Genomic DNA, 23,620 nt, shown 5'->3' with positions numbered 1-23,620 from the left:
AAACCGATATCTCACTTCTTACGTCTCAGAGTGAGTTATTGATGGTGCATCAGTTTCACTCTGCATATTTCTTGTTTCCATTAATATCTAAGCTTTGATCATCCTGTTTGAAGTATAGAGTTTCCATTACCTTCCAGGGGAAAGAATTCCAAAGGTTCACTACCCCCGGATGAAGAAATATTTTCTCATCTCAGCCCTGAATAGTTAACCCCTTATTTTGAGACTATGAAGAACATTATGGTTCACAGAATGAATTTATATATAATTTATGTTAATATATTCTATGGTAACTTAAATTGATACATTTGTAATGTACTGCTATTGGGGAAAAAAACTAATTTATATCTGGGTATATATGCTTAAACTTAAACTTGAATTTTCCTGGAATACATCAGATGAGAGGGCACTTCTTGTAGATGTAATATCTTGAAGTGCAGAATATGATGGTATGCTTTTTATATTTTCTAGGTGCTCTATGCTATGCAGATCTGGGAACAATGATTCCTCAATCAGGAGGAGAATATTCATATCTCCTGGAAGCTTTTGGCCCAATTCCTGCTTTCCTGTACTCCTGGATGAGTATAATTGTTGCAAAGCCCTCTTCATTTGCTATCATTTCCTTGAGTTTTGCTACATATGCAGCAGCACCCTTCTATCCTGGTTGTGATCCCCCAGAGATTGCCAAGAAGTGCCTTGCTGCTGTTGCTATAAGTAAGTTCACACAAATGAATCTTTTAAGCAAACATATCCATTGGTTATTTATCAAATCTGAAAAGTATTGGCATGAATACGAAGTCTTCTGAAAGTGATCATGAAGAAAAAGTTCCAAACGCAGAACAGCTAATTTCTCATTTAAATTAGGCTTGGACTTAAACTGAGTACAATAGTTAAAAAAGCATCTGAAATTATGACTTTCCAATAATTTGCACAGTTTTGTAATTTGGATAGGACATAAGCTTTAAGCGCATTATATTTTCTCCAAGTGAAATTAAGTGTAAAGTAACATTTGTACTTGGAACAGAAGCATCATAAATAATTGTGTAGAAATCCTATCAGGTGGTACTTGTCTATTTTAAAGAAATAGACATGTGTGAAGAATAAATTTATTGTGTGCAGCATGTATTGTGCTTTGAAATCATATATACAACATGTGTAATAACACCGCTGCGCCAAGCTCACATATTTCCTTTCTATTAAGATTCAAACCCATATTTCTGAGTAGAAAGCAGATCAGATCATCATAAGTAATTAGAATCAATATTGACATCATGAGGAGAATCTGAGTTACTTAATGGAGTTATTATCTACTGGTTGCTTCCTTGGGGAGGTAGCTGCAGATAAAAGAACTGTTAGGTCTTGGTAAACATAGTGCGAAAATTTAGTACCTATTTTGCCTTGGGTGCTTCAGTCAGGCCTTAGCTGTATCTGCATCATGATCAGGAAGCAGAGGAAGGTTCTCAAAAGCTGGTTAAGAATGGAGGGGTAGAAGAAGGCTTTTCTTTTCAGGAGAGTTTATTTCCAACAGTGAGCAGTGCCCCTTCCTCCAGCTCCCAGGGCAATGGGTTGTAGATTTGAAAGGCAATCTCAGCCTGAATTTCTAAACATACACGAAACATTCCACAAGTATTTTCTGATCCAAAGTATACTTTCCAGTAAGCAGCACAGCGCACTATCAGGGATGTGCCTATGCACTCCGATCCAGAAAGGACATCTCTCCTTAGATAGAGACCAACAGGTTATAAGCCTGCCAATGTCCAGGGAATGACTGACTGCATTTATGTACTCTCATGGCATGTTTCTTCGTCCATCTGTTGGAAGTACACAACTCAACTTACTTTGCCCTTGGGCAGAGAGCATTTGCTTGACCAGTGACACTAGATCTTGATGTTAGATTGCTTTTGAACTTCCATTTCTGAGATAACATGGCAATGCACAAGTATCTGGCAATATTCATTGACCTAAAGTAGGAGTCACATAAGCCTCACATGATACTTCTTTCATTCCTCAATTTGCAACTATTTTGTAGGTCAGTTAAGATCTGGGAATAATATCAGTGACATTGAGTCATTGGTTCTTTTGAAACAGATAAAAAAACTATCAATGATTATATTACCCTCTCTCATCAATTTATCCATTTCTTTACCAAGTAACTTGATATCTGGGATACTAAGTCGCAGATATAGTATTAAAGTCAACAAAATCCTTGGCTGCACAACCAAATCCATCTGCGGTTCTCTGTTCTGCCCTCTCTGGGTAACGTACAACACAAAAGATGAAACTAAAGGTTGATTCTCTTCCCTTGTTGATATTTCATGATGAATTGAAATCTCAATGTCCCCTCAAGCACATGTCACAAAAACAATAAAAACATACACATTAGTCTTCACAATATTCCAAAAATTCATAATGTAAAGTAAATCAAAATATATAATGAAGATCACTATTGGATTTTCATTTTTAGTTTATCATCTACATGCCTTTATAAAAGAAAAAGAAGATACATGTGCGTAGATACGACTGCCTAAATGGTTGTTGTGGTGAAATAGCATTTGTCATGAAGTGTGTGTGTTGGGGCTGTGGGTTTCTATGAATGTAGCAGTGCTGGTTTATTCATATCATTTACATGGGTGACTCAATAAGTGTTAGGCTGATGAATGAACGTTATTGGGACTAACTCCACATTGCTCCACTCATTGATTTCTCTTGCAACCTCTTCCCATTGATGATTCATCTCAGGTGATAGGGTTTAAGAACTTGCTTTATCCTGGTGATGCTTTCGGACCTCAAAGCATCCTAGTATAAGTCAGCTTTTTGTGCTTCTGTACCTCTTCCTTCAGGAGCCTTTTCTGAACCTCTGTCCCTGCTCTCTTCCCTCTATCTGGACCTTGTTCAGATTGAGGCAAGTTAGCAAAATGATGAGTAGTGAATTCTTAAACAGAGATCAGTGTCCACATTTTTAACAATGTTGCAGCTCTCTCAGTGAGCCGTGCGTAAGTGCAAGTTCTCCAAGCTATGCTATTTTAACACTTTAATGGGAGAAAGAATTTCTGGCCTCATGTATTTTGCAGTTAAAAATCTCATATTGTTATTGCTAATTTAGGCTTGGTAAGTAGAAATTTGACCCCTTTCATGATATTGTAACAAATTTTTATTTTTACTTTTTCAGTTTTAATCACATTGGTGAACTCCCTGAGTGTCAAGCTTGCTTCCTACCTTCAGAACTTTTTAACTGCTGCTAAGCTGCTGATCATTGCTGTCATCGTCGTAGCTGGAATTGTTCTGATTGCACAAGGTGGGAAGTTGGAGAACTGCAGTAATAAATAATAAACTACAAAATCATTTTCTTCTGCAGAACAGATAGGTTTTAGTTATCCTTCTATCTTGAAATCATATACAGTGGCATCCTCTAATTAGTGCCGACCTGATTTATCCAGAGTTGATGTTAGGGGGAAGCGTCAGTTAATGATTGGTTAAATACTGGTAATTGCTTTTCTGAAATTCCAAAGGAAATCTACCCATAAACCAGGAGTTACTCATTATTCCTTTTATGAATCAATTGTCTGAAATGTATAAGTTTTTTAAACTTCTTGCAAAGTTTTGGTTACAGTCTCAATGATAACAAAAGTAATTAGATTTTATTTTCTAAAGTATTTACTTTCTAAGTAAAGTAATTCAATATGCAAATAGGTGTTAAAACAAGCTATTATTTATCTAATTGAAGTCATTTTAAGTAAAAATGTTGTCTGTTCATTCATTGTAACCAATACAAATGTAATTTATTTTAATTACAGATTTGTCAGGCAAGAATTTTCCTTGAGAAACCATGCTGACTGTGGCATATTTTATCATTATTTTGTTAACTTTTTATTAATTTTCACAGCTTCTATTGCTAGTTAAGAAGATCTAGTAAAACATTAATGTAGTCTGTGGTTAAAGTGGCTAATAGTTGATGTGTATACACTATTCAATTGGATAATAAAATAAATTTAAAACAATTAAATATTTCAATTATTAAATTAAATTAAGAACGGTTGTTGTGCCAAAACCATGAGATAAATAATCTCAAGACTTTAATAGTTGTAATCTGTGAGGGCTAAGTGTTGGTTTAAATATAAAAGTCTTTGTTCTGTTTCAAGTGGAGGTACAAGATTTTTACTTCCCACTTAAAATAAACAAATAGCACATCCTTGTGTCATTAGAATGAAGGTGATCCAAGCAAAATCGAGCCCATTGCCCATCCCTAATGATGGGTTTGAGTTTATGGTAATCTATGGTAATTTTATGAAATTATAGTTGTAACACTCAGCTCTATCAACGCACGTTTGTCTAGGGGAAACCGCCATCTGCCCACCAAACTGTGTCTCACGTTTGCGTAGATGCTGTGTAATGCAACCTGGTACCACTCACAATGTAAAATATCAGGCAGTACACAATGTACGTTTAAATGATTACACTTTATAACTTTTACTGTGGCTATGGGGTTAGTAGCGAAACAAAAATATAAAATAAAAAGGCGCCAAGAATAGGGATTATACAGTTCATGCACAACGTTGGAGCTCATGCAATATTCTCGATCCACCATTTGATTTCCTCCGAACTCCACGACCCTCGGACTGGGACCAACCATGGTGGTCGACCAGAGCGCTTCCCGCACGTCCTTCCTCTTTGCCTCTCCTCGCCAATCTCCTGCGCACTCACCCAAGTTTCAACACATACAGATAGAATAACGTGACTTCCATTGGTTAGTTCCCCGTTATCTACAAGTATAACCCAAACGTTTCAGCTACAAAGATCATTACCTCATCAGTTAACATTACAGAGAAGCCATTTCATTATAACATTACAGAGAAGCCATTTTATTATTAGCAGTTAACAGTTAACATTACAGTTAATACTACTGAGAACCCTATATAGTTCAATGCATATTTAATAGTGGTTCTGTACATTATAAAGTTTGAAAAATCAATTACTGCATAAATTTAGTAACGTAATGTACTATTCATCTTTGCAGGAAATACACACAGCTTTAAAAATTCCTTTGATGGAGCTCAGACCTCATTTGGTTCTATTGGTTTGGCATTTTATAATGGACTCTGGGCTTATGATGGATGGTAGGAGGCTTCTATTTTAATACTTTTCTATTTCATTACATAATTCAATGTATAATTAGGTAGATAACATTCGAAATAGTGACGAGCATAACACATATTCGACCTGCAAGCTTGCTTTGTGATCGTGACTGAACTGATCCTAGTCTCAACTCAATTTCTTTCCCATTCACCATTAGCTTTCACAGCCTGATTTGCCAGTCTTGAATAAATTCAGATATGCAGTTCCCATAGATCACTGTGATAGAGAATTTCAAACAATCTTGATCCGTTCAGGAAATAAATTCCTGTTTCCTTATCATTTTAAATTGGCCCTCACTTTTCACTATGAATTCCCTCTATTTCTAGATTCCTCATTGAAGTGGAAATCCTCTCCACGTATACCTTGTTTTATGCACATCAGAACTGTGGATGTCTTGAGATCAATACCTTTTATTTTTCTAAACTACAATGACTATCGGTCCAATGCATTCAAGCATTTCCTATAATATACCCCATCATCCTTGGAACTATCTTACTAAACCTTCTCAGATCTGCCTCCAATACAGGTATATCCCAGCTTAAAAAACTAAGTCTAAACTCAAATTTAAATCAATAAACACTGTTATTAATACAAGATGCATCAGTTTTTAACTAATAGAAGCACTCCAAAATATTTTACAAAAATGAAATAGACAAAATAATTTGGATTAAAATTAAATTATTCATATTATGCTTACATCTAGGAATCAACTCAATTTTATCACTGAAGAACTCAAGAATCCATACAGGTAAAATAAAACCTTACAGCTTTAACTGTAACATTAGTAGCTAGCACAAGAGGTTTATATGAAAAAAAACAATGGCACAAAATCATGACTGTAATTTAGACTGACAATTTTGAATAGTGTTGCAACATCAGGGGGATGGTTAAATTCACTGACAAACTAAGGCTATTCTGCCTGATCCATTGGGTGGTTAGACAGAAAATGAACATTCAAAACAGGAATTTTGTCTCAAGTTAACAGCAAAGGTTGCTTATTTTTTGTTTTACAAGTGGCATTTGTGTAGGTGCCATCAATATTTGTCCATACACCAACAGTAATCATTACCTTTATTTCAAAAGTGATTATTTGCATCTTCTCATAAAAAAAGGATTGTTATGCTTCAAAAATATTTGAAAAAGCAGTAATCTACTGTTACACATAATTTTATATCATGGTTAGTGGTAAAGATCCACACTTCTGAACACAAAACACTTGGGTAACTTTAAAGAAAGGCCAACAACACTGTCCCCAACAGGTTGCTTCAGCCAGTTGCAAAATTTGTGAGATGTTATGTGGAAAATAAAATGGGGCAATTTTGCTGTCAAGATAGCAACAGCTTAGATACTTTATTGACCCCAAAGGAAATTACAGTGTCACAGTAGCATTACAAGCGCACAGATATACAAATATTGGAAGAGAAGTAAGAAAGAATTTTAAAAAGTTGCTTCAAACAGTCCAACAGGAGGGAGTAATCACTTCCCTGACTATTGGTTGACTCATTATAGAGCCTAATGGCCGAGGGTAAGAATAACATAGTGCTCTTTGGAGCAGCACAGTTGCCTTAGTCTATTACTAAAAGTGCTCGTCTGTTCAGCCAAGGCAGCAGGCAGAGGGTGGGAAACATGGTACAGAATTGCCAGGATTTTCCATAGTTCTACCACAGTCTTCAGTGTGTCCAGTTTGTCTCCTACAACAGAGCCAGCCTTTCCAATCAGTTTATTGAGCCTGTTGGCATCACCCATGTTGATGCCAATGCCCCTGCACACCACCACATAGAAGATTGTACTGGCAACATCAGACTGGTAGAACATTTGAAGGAAAAGCCTGCATACTCCAAAGGTCCTCTGTTTTCTCAGGAAGTAAAGCTGACTCTGGCCCTTCTTGTACTCAGCTTCTGTGTAGGTACTCCAATCAAGTCTGTCATCCAGGTGTGCCCCCAGATACTAGTAGGTCCTCACCATAAACTCATCCTCACCATCAATAGTGACAGAGAGCAATACAGGCTTAGTCTTCCTAAAGTCCATCACCATCTCCTATATCTTAATGATGTTGAGCTGCAGATGATTCAGTTTGCACCATTTGACAAAGTCCTCCACCAGGGCCTGTATTCATCCTCCCATCCTCCCTTTACACAGCCAACTATTGCTGAGTCATCAGAGAATTTCTTTACATGCTCTTGTAAACCTGAAGTATATAAATTGTCAAATTTATCCTAGATTATGGTTAGAAGTGAGGGGAATCTTAATTGTATTATAGAGTGGAATCTACAAAAAGGAAGTATATTGTTTCTAAAATCTATTAATTGGTGATTTGCGAACAAATGCAAATTTGTAAGCAAAAAACAGTAACCTGACTGATTGAAGCTTGGTGCCATTGATTTATATAAGAAAATAATTTTCATTAGTTGAAGATCTCACCAATTCTAATGAAACTGATTATTTTTGGCAGAGATTTACCACTTTCCATCATCATTGGAATTCCTTTGGTCACAGTTTGTTACATCCTGGTTAACGTTGCATATTTTACAGCGATGACTCCCACTGAACTTACGCAATCTTCTGCTGTCGCTGTAGTAAGTGCCATTTAATTGTTAGTCAATCTTCAAATTACAGAATAAATCCTGTCACGGAAGTCTTTCCAGACACTCTTTTTCTGATTTCAGTTGGAAAAATTCCATAGAATTCCACAGAAATCCATAAGCCACTGTTAATTGTAGTTACTAATATTTAAGTTCTTCTCATAAGCTCACACACAATTCAGCTATTCCTTTTTAGCACAGTATCTCAGGTTGTGACTGCCCACAGTTACAATTTTACTTAGAGATTAAGAACATTATCCAAACATGGAGTGATTTAGCATAACCGATAATCAAGTCCTAATTTTATTTACTGGATTTTTCTCCTTACAAACAAAAATATTTGCATTACATCATGTGAACCTGGTCACATACTCTGAAATTTATATATCTTAAAAAAAAAACAGGCAGCAATGATTTGCTAAGAGTTGATTGAGAAAAATTATTGTCCTAGGAGTTCAATTACTACAGTGATTCGATTTAGTATCATCCTTGCATCTCAGAATTATGTTTCCATGGCAATGTGAAACAGGACACAGTGTGAAAGTTAAAGCATTGTTTGCTTTCTTGCATCAAACCAATGTGATACTGATTCTATGAAAGTATAATTGGGAAAAAGTCAAGGTCTGCTGTGGTTAATATCATAATCCATTTTGAGGAAATATCTCTGAAGAATTCATATAAGTATTTTGCATGCATTATTCAAAGTTGACCTATGTGTAAAATACTTTTTACGATAATTCCAATAAATATACGGCATAAGGATAACTTCTTCTGCTAGTGCAAACTAACAGTTATGTGACAAAGGTGAGACATCTGTTAAAATGCAGTGGAGTTTGTAAACCAGCTTCTGCCCACTCACAAACAAGGTGACAAATATTCTCAGTTAAGGGCTTCACGGGATGATTACATTTTTTGGAATTCACCTACCCAAAGTGAATACTGCTGGAGACAGTAACTAGATTGCTTGTCCATGTCAGCTCCTTTGGTATTGATGCACAGTTCCCTGTGCAGGACTCACCCAAAGATGCTGATGAGCTGTCACCCGGAGAGAAGTTCCACATTTTCTCTTCTGTTCTGCTCCACCAAGTCCCACTGACCAAATGATGTGTTCTGGTGGGCAGCTTTACTTAAAAGATCAAGGGATTTCTGGTTCTGAAGGCTGTTCTGTGATGGGAGAACATTACTATAAATAACTGTTCTAACAGCCATTAGCTCATTCCAGTTGGTGAAATACTGGACGATATAGCTCCAAATACTCGAGGGCATAGTTTCAAACCAAGAGGGAGAAAGTTTAAAGGAGATTTATGAAGTATTTCCTTTAAGCAGAGAGTGGTCTGTTACTGGAATGTGCTGCAAGGGGAAGCGGTGAGGCAGATATGAGAGTAATGTTTGAGTGGCGTTTACGAACAAACAGATGAGGAAGGGGTATAGACAATGTGCAAGTAAATGAGATTAGTTTTGATTGGCATCATGGTCAGCATTGACATTGTGGGCTGAATGGCCTATTTCTGTGCTTTACTATTCTACGTAATTATTTTGGCCTGTTAAGTACTTGGTCTGAACAGCATTTGCTGAACTGCAACCAAGCGTAAGGCATTGCTTCATAAAATAGTATTGACCCTACAAGGGGCAATAACCTTGGTTTCTGAGGCACACAGTCTGCTATTGCAGAATGTTTCATATAAAGGTATAAGAAATAAGAGTGAAAGGATGTAAGAAGGAACAAGTATAGCCTTGCAGCCATTGCAATTCCTCATAGTCAGTGATCTTTTATCTTGGTGCCACATAGTTGTGATAACTCAGTATTCCTTGAATGATTTAATATCCAAAAAATGTATTGATCTTTGTCTTAATTGTATTCAGCAATTAATCTTCTTCAGTCCTCTTGGCTGAGAAATCTAAAAGTTCACTAGTTCTTGAGTGAAGAATTTTCTTCTCTCAGTCTAAGCAGTTCATCCGTGTAATCCTAGACTCCTTGGTTAAGGGAAATATCCTTCCAGCATCCAGGGAATTTGTTTTGATGAGGTCACTTTTCATTCTTTGAAACTGTAAAGAATACAGTCCCACTCTACTCAATCTCTCCTCTAATGGCAAACCTGCCATTCGGCAAACCATTCTATTGAATCTTCTCTGTACTAATGATAAGTGCATCCTTTTTGTTGTGATAAGGAGAACAATCTTGTATACTATACTCAAAGTATGGTCTCACCAAGGCTCACCAGAATCAGAATTGAAAATACACTTGGACTACAACTGTCCTGTGCTATCACCAGTCGGATCATCAGCTGATCTGCCACCTAAAATCAAAGTATCTCATAATAAAGACTAACATAATATTTGGAGGGTTTTGCCTGAAACTTTGACAATTTCTCCTCCCACCCCACACACTACTGATGCTGTTCCACCCATTGAGCCTCTCCTGCACTTTATTGTCACTCTAGGTTCCACTATGTACAGTCTCTTGCATCTCCAACATTATATTTCTGCTCCTAATCGCTTACTGCACTTATATGCTGGCCTTCTATGACTTCTGTATAAACACATCTCGTTCCATTTCAATCTCAACATTGTCCAGTCACTCACCATTTGATAAATGGTATTATTTGCACCAAATGGATGCTGTCATAAATTTCCACAATATATTCCATCTGTCATGTTTTTGCCACTCACCCAGGTTTCCTATATCACTACATCTTCTAGAATGATAGAGTGACAAATGCAGGAAATCAGAAATATAATTGAAAATTGTTGGGTATACTGAAGAGATATGATAGCATTTGTTGTGATGGAAACTGTTGTTTTTAATGTTGATGACCTTGTATCAGAGCTAGGAATAATTGGAGAAAATCAGCTTTTAAGATGCAGATTAAAATCCCTTTTGTCTGATACCATTTTTGTAAAATCTTTCTCGTACCTTCACTAAAACCTTGATATCCTTCCAAAGCTATGAATCAACCACAATGTATTAATATTTAGCTTTTCCATTCTATTCTTCGAGTGATAAATATAATATGATTTTTAATGGGCTTTTCCTCAATTGTTTATTGACATTGGCAAGGCCAGCATTTATTGCCCTTTGGAAAGGGGTGATGAATGGTGAACTTGAGTAATTCTTCCGGTAATGCTATCAGCAAAACAATATTAGGATTTAAATCCGTCAAAAGTGAAGTACCCGTGATATATTTCAGAGTAAGAATGGTGTGTGATGGGAGGGAAACCCACAGATGGTTCTGTTCAAAACCCCTGCTGCCATGCTCCATCTGAATGGTGGAGGTTACAGATTTGTAAGGTACTATCAGAGTAATCCAGGTGAGTTTTGCAATGTATTTTGTGCACTAAAGCTAGAGGTTTGGCTGTGAAAGGAGGAACTGATATTTCTAGTTGTGCTTCTGCTATCAATCTAGTGGGCTGGCTTTGTTTGAGATGGCGTAAAACTTTGAGTATAGTCGGAACTTCATTCATCAAGGCAAGCACTACTGGCTTGAGCCTTGTAGATGATGGAAAGCCTTTGGCTGACAAGATTTTTCTGACCTGTTATTTGTATGGCCGCTCTGCCTTGATATCTGTTCAATGGTGATTTCTAGAACGTTGACGGTGAACACAGCAAGGATAATACTATTAAACATCAAGGGTAGATGGTTAAACTGTTTCTTGTTGGAGATTATTATTGCTTGGCACTTCTGTGGTATAAATGTTGGACTTTTTTCAATGGAATTGAAAATAGAATTGAACGTCGTGCAACTCTTGGAAATTGTATCCACTTCTGAATTTAGATTGAAGAATTATCATAAGCTGGGCCTAAGAAACTACTCTGAGGAACTTTTACAGTGATGTCCTAGGGTTAAGCAACCACAGTGTCTTCCTTTGTGCAAAGTATAATCACTTCTGATGCCCTTTGAAGTTTTGCCAGCGTTTTGTGATACCACATTCAGTCAAATACTGCCGTGATATCAAATGCAGTCACTGTCACCTTATCTATGGAATTCAGTTCTTTGGACTAAGTCTCTTATGCGCTAATGTGCTAAGCTTACACTTTTAATTATTACTGACTTGAGGAGCTGAGGAGGTGGTTAAGAGTCAACCACACTGATAGACATGTAGACACATACAGGCCAAACTAAGTAAAGAAGGCAGACTTCCTTTGCAGAAGGACATTTGTAACCAGGGTTTCGTGTGTGTGTGTGCGCTTTTTGTGGTTACCAATACTGATGCCACAAATTTAACAAGTGCCAGATTTATTTAACCCCCCTGCCTGCCACAGGGTTCTGGCTTATACTATTAATGCACCATCAATAACTCTCGGAGACGTGAGGTGAGATATAGGCTTTTATTGGCTGGAAGAAAGAACAAGCAGCAATTGACCACCACGCTACATCCTGGAGACTGAGGCTGGGGCTGTGTCTCCAATCGCCTTTATACCGGGGTCCGTGGGAGGAGCCAAGGTCTGTGGGAGGAGCCACAGGAGCAGTCAGCGGGGGGGGGGGGGGGGGGGCGTGTCCAGACAGGTATATGTAGTTCACCACAACTCTCGACCCTAACTTTACCACTCTCTTATTGTATCCAATTCAGTTCACTAGTTTAGATGCCATATACACGTACATTTCCAAATCTCAGGGTTTCCTTTTAAAATTGTATCATGTAGTTCATATTTCCTTACTGACTTCTTCCATCTCAAAATGTATTACTTTAAACTATTTTGCCTGAAACATAATTTACCCATTTCACTAATTTATGGAGTCTCTAAATCTTATCCCATCTTACTCATTGTTTGAATTCCTAACAACAACAGACGTGGAAATTATGCCTGAAATACACATCCTTTATTACCGATACTCTCTCAAAAAGATTAGTGGCCCTCATGTCAGACCAAGGGGAAAAGGATTTCAGAACCCCACCAAACCTGGAAAAGTAACCAAACATTGCTCTTGCTTTCTGTCCCTATCCATTTTGCAATTGTTTACAAACAATTCTATTATATGATACAAATGGCTTTTGTAAGTCCACATAACATTAATGCCATCTTCCACCCAAACCTCCTGTTACTTCATCAGTAAAACAAGATTTATGTTTAATAAATCCATATGGGTTTCCATTTGTCAGCCTATGTTTTCCAAGTGTAAATTATTTTGTATCAATTTATTATTTGTAGAAGTTTCCTTCCATTAGGTTGACTGGCTTGTTATTGTTGGGTTGATTCTTCTCCCCCTCCCCTTTTAAATATGATGTAACATTTGAAATCCTTCAGTACCATATCTGTAGTGAGGAACCTCTGCAACTTCTACCACTTCTTCCTTCAGCAAGATCTATTTCATCTACACTGGGATATTTCTCCATTTGGTAGACAGCCAATCTTTTAAGTGCCATATCTTTATCTATTTTTGATTCATCCAGTACCAACACTGCTCTTCTACTCATACATCAGTGAGAGAATGGTGCCAGTGAAGTTATAAATTATTGATAAATGTTCAGAATGCTGGAAATCCCAGCACATCAGTGGGGAGAGAAACATGATTAATGTGTCAGGCATTTGACCTTTGATCAGTACTGGGAAGTATAAGGATACAACACTTTAACGTGAAGGGAAAGGGCAGAAAAGTGCAGAGGGAGAGGTTTGAGATAGGATCGAAAGCAAAATAAAGTCAATGACAAAAGGAAAGAATGGAAAAGGGTGTTGTCATGAAAGAAATGGAAAAAATAAAGGAGTGGCTAGAGAATATATAAATTAAATGAACAGAATTACTATTTAGAAATGATACTGGTAGGTTCTTGATGTCTGCAGTCTAAAGGTATGTGATATTCTACAGGAAGCCCACACAAAAATGCTGGAGGAACTCAGCATGTCAGGAGGAATCCGTGGAAATAAACAAAGCTGACATTTTGGGCTGAGGCCCCTCATTAGGACTGGAAAGGAAGGAGGAAGAGGCCAGAATAAGAAGGTGAGGGAAGGACAGGAGTACAAGCTAGAAGGTGATAGGTAAAGCCAGGTGGGTGGGGGACAAGGGATGAAGTAAGAACCTAGAAGGTGACACAGAGAAGATGAAGGGCTGGAGAAGAGGGAATCTGATAGGAGAGAAGAGAGGGAGAAAGGGCAGATTTGTGAGGGACGAGGAAGCAGAATTGAAGTGCCACATAGTTAAAAACTTAGAAACTGTTACATTGAATGGAGGTCTGAACATGTAAGTCATGAGTTGTCTGCAGAAGATTGGGAAACTACATTAAGAGGGAACACTAACTTTTGAAGAACTGCGAAGATATATATTTCTTTAAGGCATGCAACCCAGAGAAAATGTGGTCTGGTGGTGTCTATGTGGTGAACTAGATATACCTGTCTGACTGCTCCTGTGGCTCCTCCCACAGACCCTGCTGACTGCTCCTGTGGCTCCTCCCACAGACCCCTGTATAAAGGCGACTGTGGTCTGCTGCTCTCCCTCATTTTCCCAGGATGTAGTGTTGTTCTTCAGTCAATAAAAGCCGATATCTCACTTCCTAAGTCTCAGCGTGAGTTATTGATGGTGCATCAGTCTAATGAGAAACTGAAGATAGTATTGGATCAAATAAAAAGACACAATATGTCAGTATGCTTGAATATTGGGAACAAACATAGAACGTAGAACAGTACGGATAGGAACAGGCACTTTGGCCCATAATGTACCATACCAATTAAATGAGTAATCAAATGGCTAACTAAACTAATCTATTCTGCTTACACAATGTCCATATCCTTCCATTTTCCTCACATTCATGTGTCTAAATGTCTCTTAAAGATCTCTAATGGTTCTGTCCCCAGGCTGCGTATTCTAGGCACCCATCACTCTCTGTGTGTAAAGAAAACTTGCCCCTCACACCTCCTTTGAAATTATCTCCTCTCACCTTAAATGCATGCTCTCTGGTATTAGACATTTTAACTCTTGGGGAAAAGATATTGTCTGTCTACTCTATCTAAGCTGCTCTTCTTATGAACCTCTACCAAATCTCCCTCAGCCTCTGCTGCTCCAGAGAAAACAACCCAAATTTGTCCAACGTCTCATCATAGCACATGTCAGGCAATCCTGAAAATTTCAGAATTCAGCAAAAGAGGATCAAGAGAGAGAAAGAAATACTATACAAATTGGTAATCTAGCAAGATATGTAACAGAAGGTAACAGTTTCTTTAGGGGAGTAAAAAGGAATAGATTAGCAAAAGCCTAATGTCGACAGGTGATGGGCAGGCAGGGGTGTAGAGAAGATAGGGAATTACAGACCAATTAGCTTAACATTAGTAGTAGGGAAAATACCAGAATATCATTAAGGAAGTGGTAGAAGGACAGAAAATAATGACGTATTTCAGCAGGAAAGGATAAGGAAGGGAAATGAGAAATAGGTCCTTCTGCTCACTATATTCAGGCTAATCATCTATTCTTATTTCATTTACTAGCACATGGTCTGTAATCTTTTCTGTCTTAGTATTTCAAATGCTCACTTTTACAACCATTTTCTGGGTAAAAAAAATTCTTCCTGGATTCTCCTCTACACTTGACCTTAGTCCTAAACATATGTCCTTTACTTTTACATACATTTGCTATGGAAAATAGTTTCTAATTATCTACTCTATGTCTCTCATAATTTTATATAACCCTATCAAGTATCCTTTCACATTCGTTTGCTCCAAGGAACACAAACCCAGCCAACTCAGTCTCTCCTCTACCACCCCAGGCAGAATCTCCTCTGCACCCACTCGATTGCATTCACTTTTTTCCTCTTGTGTGACAACCAGAAACATAATCAGTACTCCAGCTGTGAGCTAACCGGTGTTTATAAAGTTGTGCCACAACCCACCTGTTCTTGAAGGCTAGGCCCATTATTGAGGTATACTATATGCCTTAAGAAGATAGAAGCATAACATGTTCAACCTATCCTTATAAGACATGCTCTCCGATCTAGGCAGCATCCTGGTAAATCTCCTCTGCACCTTCTCTAAAGCCTCTATGTTGTTCCTATAATGAGGTGACTAGAACTGAACGTAATGCTCTTGAACTCAATTCCCCAACTAATGAAGGCCATTATCACATTCTCCCTTAACCTGCAACTTTGAGGGATCTACAGACTAAACCCCAAGATCCCTTTGTTGCTCCACACTGTTAAAAATCCTGTAATTAACCCTCAACCATCAGGCTCTTGAACCAGAGGGGTAACTTTACTCAGCTTCCCTTTGCTGAACTGTACCAACAACCTATGGACTCACTTTCATGGACTCTTCATCTCATGTTCTCAGTATTTATTGTTTACTTATTTATTATTATTATTCTTTTTGTACTTGCAGTTTGTTGTCTTTTGCACACTGGTTGAATGCCCGAGTTGGTGCAGTCTTTCATTGATTCTGTTATGAACATAGAACATGGAAATCTACAGCACATTACAGACCCTTCAGCCCACAATGTTGTGCCAACCATGTAACCTACCCTAGAAACTGCCTAGAATTACCTTACCACACAGCCCTTTATTTTTCTAAACCCCATGTAGCTATCTAAGAGTCTCTTAAAGACCCTATTGTATCTGCCTCCACCACTGTCGCCGGCAATGCATTCCACACACTCACCACTCTCTGTGTGAAAAATTTACCCCTGACATCCCCCCAGTACCTACTTCCAAGCACCTTAAAAGTATGCCTCTTCATGTTAGCCATTTCAGCCCCGGTAAAAAAACTTCAGGCTATCCACACAATCAATGCCTCTCATCATCTCGTACACCTCTATCAGGTCACCTCTCATCCTCCGTCGCTCCAAGGAGAAAAGGCCAAGTTCACTCAACCTATTCTCATAATGCATGCTCTCCAATCCAGGCAATCTTGTAAATCTCCTCTGCATTCTTTCTATAGTTTCCACATCCTTCCTGCAGTGAGGTGACCAGAACTGATCACAGTACTCCAAGTGGGGTCTGACAAAGGTCTTATATAGCTGTAACATTACCTCATGGCTCTTGAACTCAATCCCACAGTTGATGAAGGCCAACACACCTTCATCAACTTCTTAACAACACTGTCAACCTGGTTATTATTCAATAGATTTATTGAGTATGCCCACAAGAAAATGAATCTCAGAGCTGTATATGGTGACATACGTACTTTGATGGTAGATTTACTTTGAACTTTAACGTTGCATTCTGCCGTCAAGTTTGACCTTTCAAAGTGAAGCACTTCACACTTTTCCAGGTTGTACTCCATCTAGCACTTCTCAGCCCAGCTCTGCATCCTGTCAATGTTCCACTGTAAGCTGTGACAACCCTCTGTACCACGGGGTTTTAACTTAATGCTTAATGGTATTAGTCAATGGCATAAAAAGATTGGAAATCTCTGTTCTACACTGTCCACAGCACAACCAACCTTTCTGTCACCTGCAAAATTACAACCCCTCTCTTTGACTTCCTCACCCACGTCATTTATAAAAATTACAAAGAGCAGGAGTCCCAGAATAAATCCCTAGGGAACACTACCGGTCACTGACCTCTGGGCAGAATATGCTCCATGGGTTACTTCAACATTTTATTCAGCATCAGGGACCCTTGGGCTTATACAATGAGGTTCCTTTATTTTCAATATCCCTTAGGGCCCTACCATGCACTGGATCTACCCTCTCAGAGTGCAATACCTTGTATTATCAGGATTAAATTCCATCAGCCACTGCCCTTCCCAATTTTCCAACAGATCAATATATTTATCCTCCTGAATATCAGCAGCAACACTGATTTTCACATCAGCTATAAATCATACTTGTTTTTTCAGTAAAGTCTTTGACAAGATGACATACCAAAGGTTATTAAATAAATTAATGCTCAAGAACAGGGGAGTAATGTATTAAGGTGGGATTGAGGATTAGTTTGCAAACAGAAAACAGGAATAAATTGGTAATTTTTGGGTTGGGAGATTGATGTTGTCTCTGTGATTGTTGCTGAGACCCCAGCTGTTTACAATTCATGATTTGGATACAAGAACTAGGTGTAATAAATTCAATTTTGCTGATGATAAAAAAACCGGGTGACAGAGGTAGAGAGGTTTCAGAGGGATATAGGTAGGAGAGTGGCACAGAGGAAATGATCAGCCATGATCTTGTTGAATAGTGGAGTACAGGCAAGGGCCTGAATAGCCTATTTGTGCTTCAGTTTCTTATCTTCTCTGCTGAGGACATTGAATGCTTCTTACCAAGCTGAAGGAAGTACTGTTTCACCTGGAAACAGGTAGGTATTCCCATTCTTGTACGGAAAGCTGCAATGGGGAAACCAGTTGGGTTATGAGTGTTGAACAAGGAAGTTGTGATTGATTAATTGTAAGTTGTTTGTTACTATACAATAGATGAATACATAATACATAAAGAAATCTTGGAATGTTTTATTGACAATTTTGAACATAGATATGTCTGAAACATTCTATTGGGAACATCTAACATTGGTCAACATTTTTATTTGTTGCAATAGACTTTTGGAGATCGGGTACTCACACCAGTCTCTTGGATAGTTCCACTTTTTGTTGTATTTTCTACCTTTGGAGCTGCAAATGGTTCCTGTTTCACAGCTGGCAGGTAAAGATTTTTTTTAAGCAAACAAAATATATATTTCTCCATTTAACTGATTTATTTTCTGATGGAAGGTCTACGCAAATAAGTTACCATTGCAAATGCAATAAGATTGCTAAGAATGCAGTAATTTTATTTAGATAAACAGCACAGTAATAGGCCCTTCCAGTCCAACAAGCCCCCAAGTTGCCCAATTGCACCCACATGATCAGTTAACCTACTAACCTGTACATTTTTGGGAGGTGGGCAGAAACTGGAGCACCTGGAGGAACCCTACACAGTCACGGAGAGAGCAGAACGTACCATCTCCTTACAAACAGTGGTGGGATTGCTGCATACTGTTGGACACAGTACGGTCAATGCTTTGTCACAGTGTTAATAGGTGATAATAGTTTAAATGCCTTGTCAGTCAAATGTGATGACCACACTGTTTAAAATTAATTTTATTTGCCTCCCCTTCTCTTGATGCATTTGGGGATTGGAGGAGTGTCTGTGGAAAGTATTGGGTGAAGTAGTTTATTTTTCTGCTGTTGTTCTGAGTTATATATCCTGCTGCATCACCAGCTGACATGGAGTTGTTAATAGCTATTCTTAAGTCTAAAATAGGAGTCCATTGATTTTTTTTTTTGCCAATCCATCTTGGTGGGACAGTGTGCCACAACAAGTAATGCTGCTGCCTCACGAGTCTGGGTTCAATCCTGTCCTCAGGAGCTGTCTGTGTAGATTTTGCCCATTCTTCCTGTGACAATCTGAGTTTGCACCGGGTGCTCTGGTTTCTCCCCACATTGTTAATATTTTAATAGAAATTTAAATTCAGCACTGTCTTGCTTAATTATTGATAAAGATGTCTATTAAATTCAGTAAGATTATTGGATTTCCTGGTCAATTATCCAGCCCATAAATATCAGATTATTGGTGTCTATTTCCAGTTGTGATATATAATTATATATCTGGCAACTCTGTGTTTAAATGTCTAGTCTAGCCCAGGATATTAAATGAGACCTGAGGGAAATCCCAACACTGGTCTTGGCAATGATATTGGAAATTATCCTTCAGGCTATTCTTGTGCTCCAAACCCTGGGTGTTCTGACGCACAAACTGATTCGAATATCATCTTGAGCAATCAAATGCTAATAAAGATTGTGCAAATCTTCATTAAGGATTGTTTTTTGTTCAGCAGAGTTATGAGATGAGGTTTGATATCATATCTGACAGCAGAAGTTCACAACTAGTTTCTGCCCATCGCCAGCATACAATTGCTCCAGCCCTTCCCCTTCACCTCTATAGTGGCTTTCTCCCCACTAGCTTTCATTCTGGAGGAAATATCTACTGTTCATTTCCCTCTACCTGACTGTCTGAGTTCCTCCCAACAGTCTGTACTTTGTGGCTGGATTGTTGAGTTAAACTGCAATCGTGCATTTTCAGGTTTCACTAAAACTTTATGCATCAACATTGAAGACTCAGTGCAAGCTTATAACCACTTGTTTTTATCACTCATTTTGTTTCAACACCTACATCAATTATTTCCAGTAACTCAGGGAGAAGATTTATTGCTGAATTTTAGGAATTCCAAAGTGATTCCACTGCTCATTCAGACACTACTTAAATGCTGTCATGGTTCCGGCTTCAGTTACTCTATTAGGCAATGCATCTCCAGGTAGAAGAAGGCCTCCCTCATAACTCCTGTAAATCTCTTCCTTCTCACTCTAAATCTATCTCCTCTAGTTTTATCTATGTTTGATAAGGGGAAATGTTTCCTGCAGTCTACCCGATAGTATGCCTCATAATTTTATATTACCTTAATCATGTGCTCTCTTAACCTCCTTTGCTCCAGAGAGGTCAGCACTTGGTTTTCATTTTGGTAAAAAGCAAACCAAACATTTTTTCTATGTGAAAACTATTTATCAGGGGTGTGCAGGGATTCACTTCTCCATTGCCCACTCTTCCACCCACCACCACCTAAACTAATTTGGAATGTTCTCACACTTATGCCTTGTCTCGAGAATATAAAAGTAAGGATGTAATGCTGAGGCCTTATAAAGCAGTTTTATTCACTTTATAAGGCATTAATCAGAGTGAACTTGGAGCATTGTGAGCAGTTTTGTGCCCCTTATATAAGAAACGCTGTACTGGCATTGGAGAGGGTCCAGAGGAGACTCAAGAAAATTATCCCGGGAATGAAAGGGTTAACACGAGTAGCATTTGATGGCTCTGACCCTTTATTTGTTCACATTTAGAAGAATGAGGGGTGATCTCATTGAAACCTGTCAAATATTGAAAGACCTAGTGGATGTGGAGAGGATGTTTTCCTATAGTGGAGGAGTCTAGGACCAGAGGGCACAGCCTCAGAATAGAAGGATGTCACTTGAGAACAGGCATGAGGTAGAATTTCTTCAGCAAGATGGTGGTAAATCTGTGGAATTCATTGCCACAGACAATTGTGGAGGCCAAGTCATTTGGTATATTTAAAGCAGGGGTTGATAGGTTGCTGATTAGTCAGGGCATCAAAGATTACGGGGAGAAGGCAAGAGAATAGAGTTGAGAGGGTTAATAAATCTGCCACGATAGAATGGCAGCGTAACCTAATTCCATGCCCATGTCTTATGGTCTCCTTATCTGACCAGAATGTTTTCTTTTAAAAGAGTGAGCAGTTTCAAGTTCCTGGGTGTCAATATCTCTGAGGATCCATCCCAGGCCCAACATATCAATGCAGTTATAAAGAAAGCACGACAGTGTGGTGGCGGGGGGGGGGGGGGGGGGGGTAGGGGGAGTAGGTGCACTGTGCAGGATTGAAATAAGCTGCAAAAAGTTGTAAACTCAGTCAGCTCCATCATGGGCACTAGTCTTTGTAGCATCCAGGACATCTTCAAGGAGTGATGGCTCAAAAAGATGGCACCCATTATTAAGGACCCCTATCATGCTCTTTTCTCATTGCTATCATCAGGGAGAAGGTACAGAAGCCTGAAGACATTCACCTAATGATTCAGGAGCAGCTTCTTCCCCTCTGCCATTAGATTTCTAAATGGACATTGAACCCATGAACGCTACCTCTCTACCTTTTTTGCACTACTTATTTAATTCAAATATTTTATATATAGTATAATTCAGTTTTTATTATAATGTATTGCAATGTTTTGCCTCATAACAACAAATTTCATGATGTATACCAGTGATATTAAACCTGATAGATTTTAAATTTCATTTAGATCATTCAAGTTGGTTGTAGCTGAAACTAAAATATCTATGAAGATCTGTTTTGACTTTATTTTTATTTAACAGGCTTACATTAGTCACAGCCCGGGAGGGTCATATGATTAAGTTGTTGTCATACATCAACATCAAACGTTTAACACCGGCACCAGCCCTCCTGTTCAATGTAAGAAATTCATGTTTTTATTTACAAATAAAAAAATAACAACAGTGCTGTTGTGTGAATAGAATGAATGCTGGTAAGATGTAACCATTTGTGTATTTGTTTTGTTGACTGAAATGATGGGCTTTCATAATTTGTATTAAAATATTATTGATAGTATAGACAGTGCTCACAATTGCTAGAAGAGCAGTGACTTATGAAAGCTACCCAGTGGTGTTTTATACCCATGAGGTACCTGGAGCACCGCAACAGAAAATTGACAGCAACTTCTATCTGTTGTTACTCTAATGTTCAGAAATGAAAGAGCAATTCAAACAGAATTATTTTTGTTATACATTGAGGCTGTTTGATGCTGTTTTGTTAATTAGTACCTAATATTTGTTATTACTAATCTGTTACATCATCACATGTAGGCATGATACCAAATCCCGAACTCACTGCACTAACTACACAGCAATGCCTATTGTATTAAACAAGATAAAAATATATTTACAACATAAAAGAGCTCAAAATTCAAAGTAAATTTATAATCAAAATATGTATACCATATACAATCTTGAGATTGAGCTACAATGTATTTTCACAACTTTACACAAGTATTTTTATCATAAAGCCTGAACTTGAAATTGATCAGAAAGTTCGACAGGGAAGCACCTTATAACTGAAAGGTGAAAATGTGTATAATTAGAGGTTTGGAAGTTGTCTAACATTCATTCTTATCAATTACCCACTGCACACCCTTTTGAAAATAAACCATAATCATAGTCCAAGAAATAATTGGGTTTGGATTTCTCTAATCAGGCTTGAATCACGTACTGTAGATACTAAAGGTAGAAGTTAAAATACTTGTACATTTCATACCCCCAGGTCATAACAAAATACTTTTCAGCTATTGAAATACTTATGAAGTGGTGCAATTCAGGGAACATGGCAGCTAATTTGTGTACTGCAAGTTCTTTCCATAGTAATGTGATAATACCTGTTTTGGTGTTTTCTTTGAGAGGTAAATAGAACATTAAGAGAACTCACCTGCTCTTCCTTAGAATAGCACCATCAGATTATTTACCTTTGATTGACAGCAGCTCCAACAGATGAGCCTTCCTTCTGGTGTAGTTTCTGCCATTAGACTTTATAATATTTTCTCTGAAGGGTGACCTTAGCCCACGATACTCTGACTCATATTGACAATGCCTCCAATTGGGCAAGTACATTGTGACAGAAATTTGTATGTCTTGAAAACCAAAAACATATACTGTGCCATACCATACCACTGTGCCTATACCCCCAGGGTGTAGGCAGAGACTAAGGATCGCAGCACCAATGGAGAAGACCAAGAAGATCTGGTCAAGGGAGGTGGAAGAGCGCCTGCCTACTGGACTGCTTTGAGTTAGTGGACTAGACAATATTCAGGGATTTATCTTTGAATCTGAGTGAATACACCACAGTTGTCACTGACTTCATCAAGACCTGTGTGGATGAGTGTTGGCCTTTGAGAACATGCTGTACATATCCAAATCAAATGCTATGGATGAACCAGAAGATTCATAGTCTGAGATTTCTGAATAGACAATGGATCCATGAACACTACTATTTTTTAACCCTCACTTTTTGCACTATTAAATTTTAATTTTTCATATACATTTATTGTAATTAATAGATTTTTAATAATGTATTGCAACATACTGCTGCTGCAAAACAACAAATTTCATGACATATGCCAGTAATATTAAAATTGATTCCGAATAAAACTCTAATTCTTTTCTGACCACCAAAACTGTAGACCAAGGCAATGTGTTGTGCTGGATAATGCTTTATGCAAGTGGTAGGGTTCACTCTTTGCTGTTCACCATGTCTTTGATTTCCACATCATGTACTGCAGTATAGAGGCACTGAACATCTGAAAGTTGGGTACCAGTAAACATTAAAACATAAGAATTTAAGACATGAGATCAAGACTGGACCATTTAGTCACTTTAACCTGCTCTGTATTT

General features: G+C 38.1%; 1 protein-coding gene across 1 annotated transcript in view; it reads left to right on the top strand.

Annotated features, from left to right (window-relative positions):
• Nucleotides 1-23,620, top strand: part of slc7a9 (solute carrier family 7 member 9) — a 79,096-nt gene that overhangs the window by 29,873 nt on the left and 25,603 nt on the right. Inside the window, exons 4-10 of the mRNA XM_073070145.1 lie at nt 469-711; nt 3,167-3,292; nt 5,012-5,111; nt 5,834-5,878; nt 7,583-7,706; nt 18,159-18,262; nt 21,536-21,632. Of these exons, the coding sequence (XP_072926246.1) occupies nt 469-711; nt 3,167-3,292; nt 5,012-5,111; nt 5,834-5,878; nt 7,583-7,706; nt 18,159-18,262; nt 21,536-21,632 (839 nt within the window). The remainder of the gene's footprint in view (nt 1-468; nt 712-3,166; nt 3,293-5,011; nt 5,112-5,833; nt 5,879-7,582; nt 7,707-18,158; nt 18,263-21,535; nt 21,633-23,620) is intronic.

This window comes from Hemitrygon akajei, chromosome 17, assembly GCF_048418815.1.
Source record: "Hemitrygon akajei chromosome 17, sHemAka1.3, whole genome shotgun sequence".
Classification (NCBI taxonomy): domain Eukaryota; kingdom Metazoa; phylum Chordata; class Chondrichthyes; order Myliobatiformes; family Dasyatidae; genus Hemitrygon; species Hemitrygon akajei.
The sequence above is the reverse complement of the archived record's forward strand: the minus strand, read 5'-3'. Positions and strand labels throughout refer to the sequence as shown.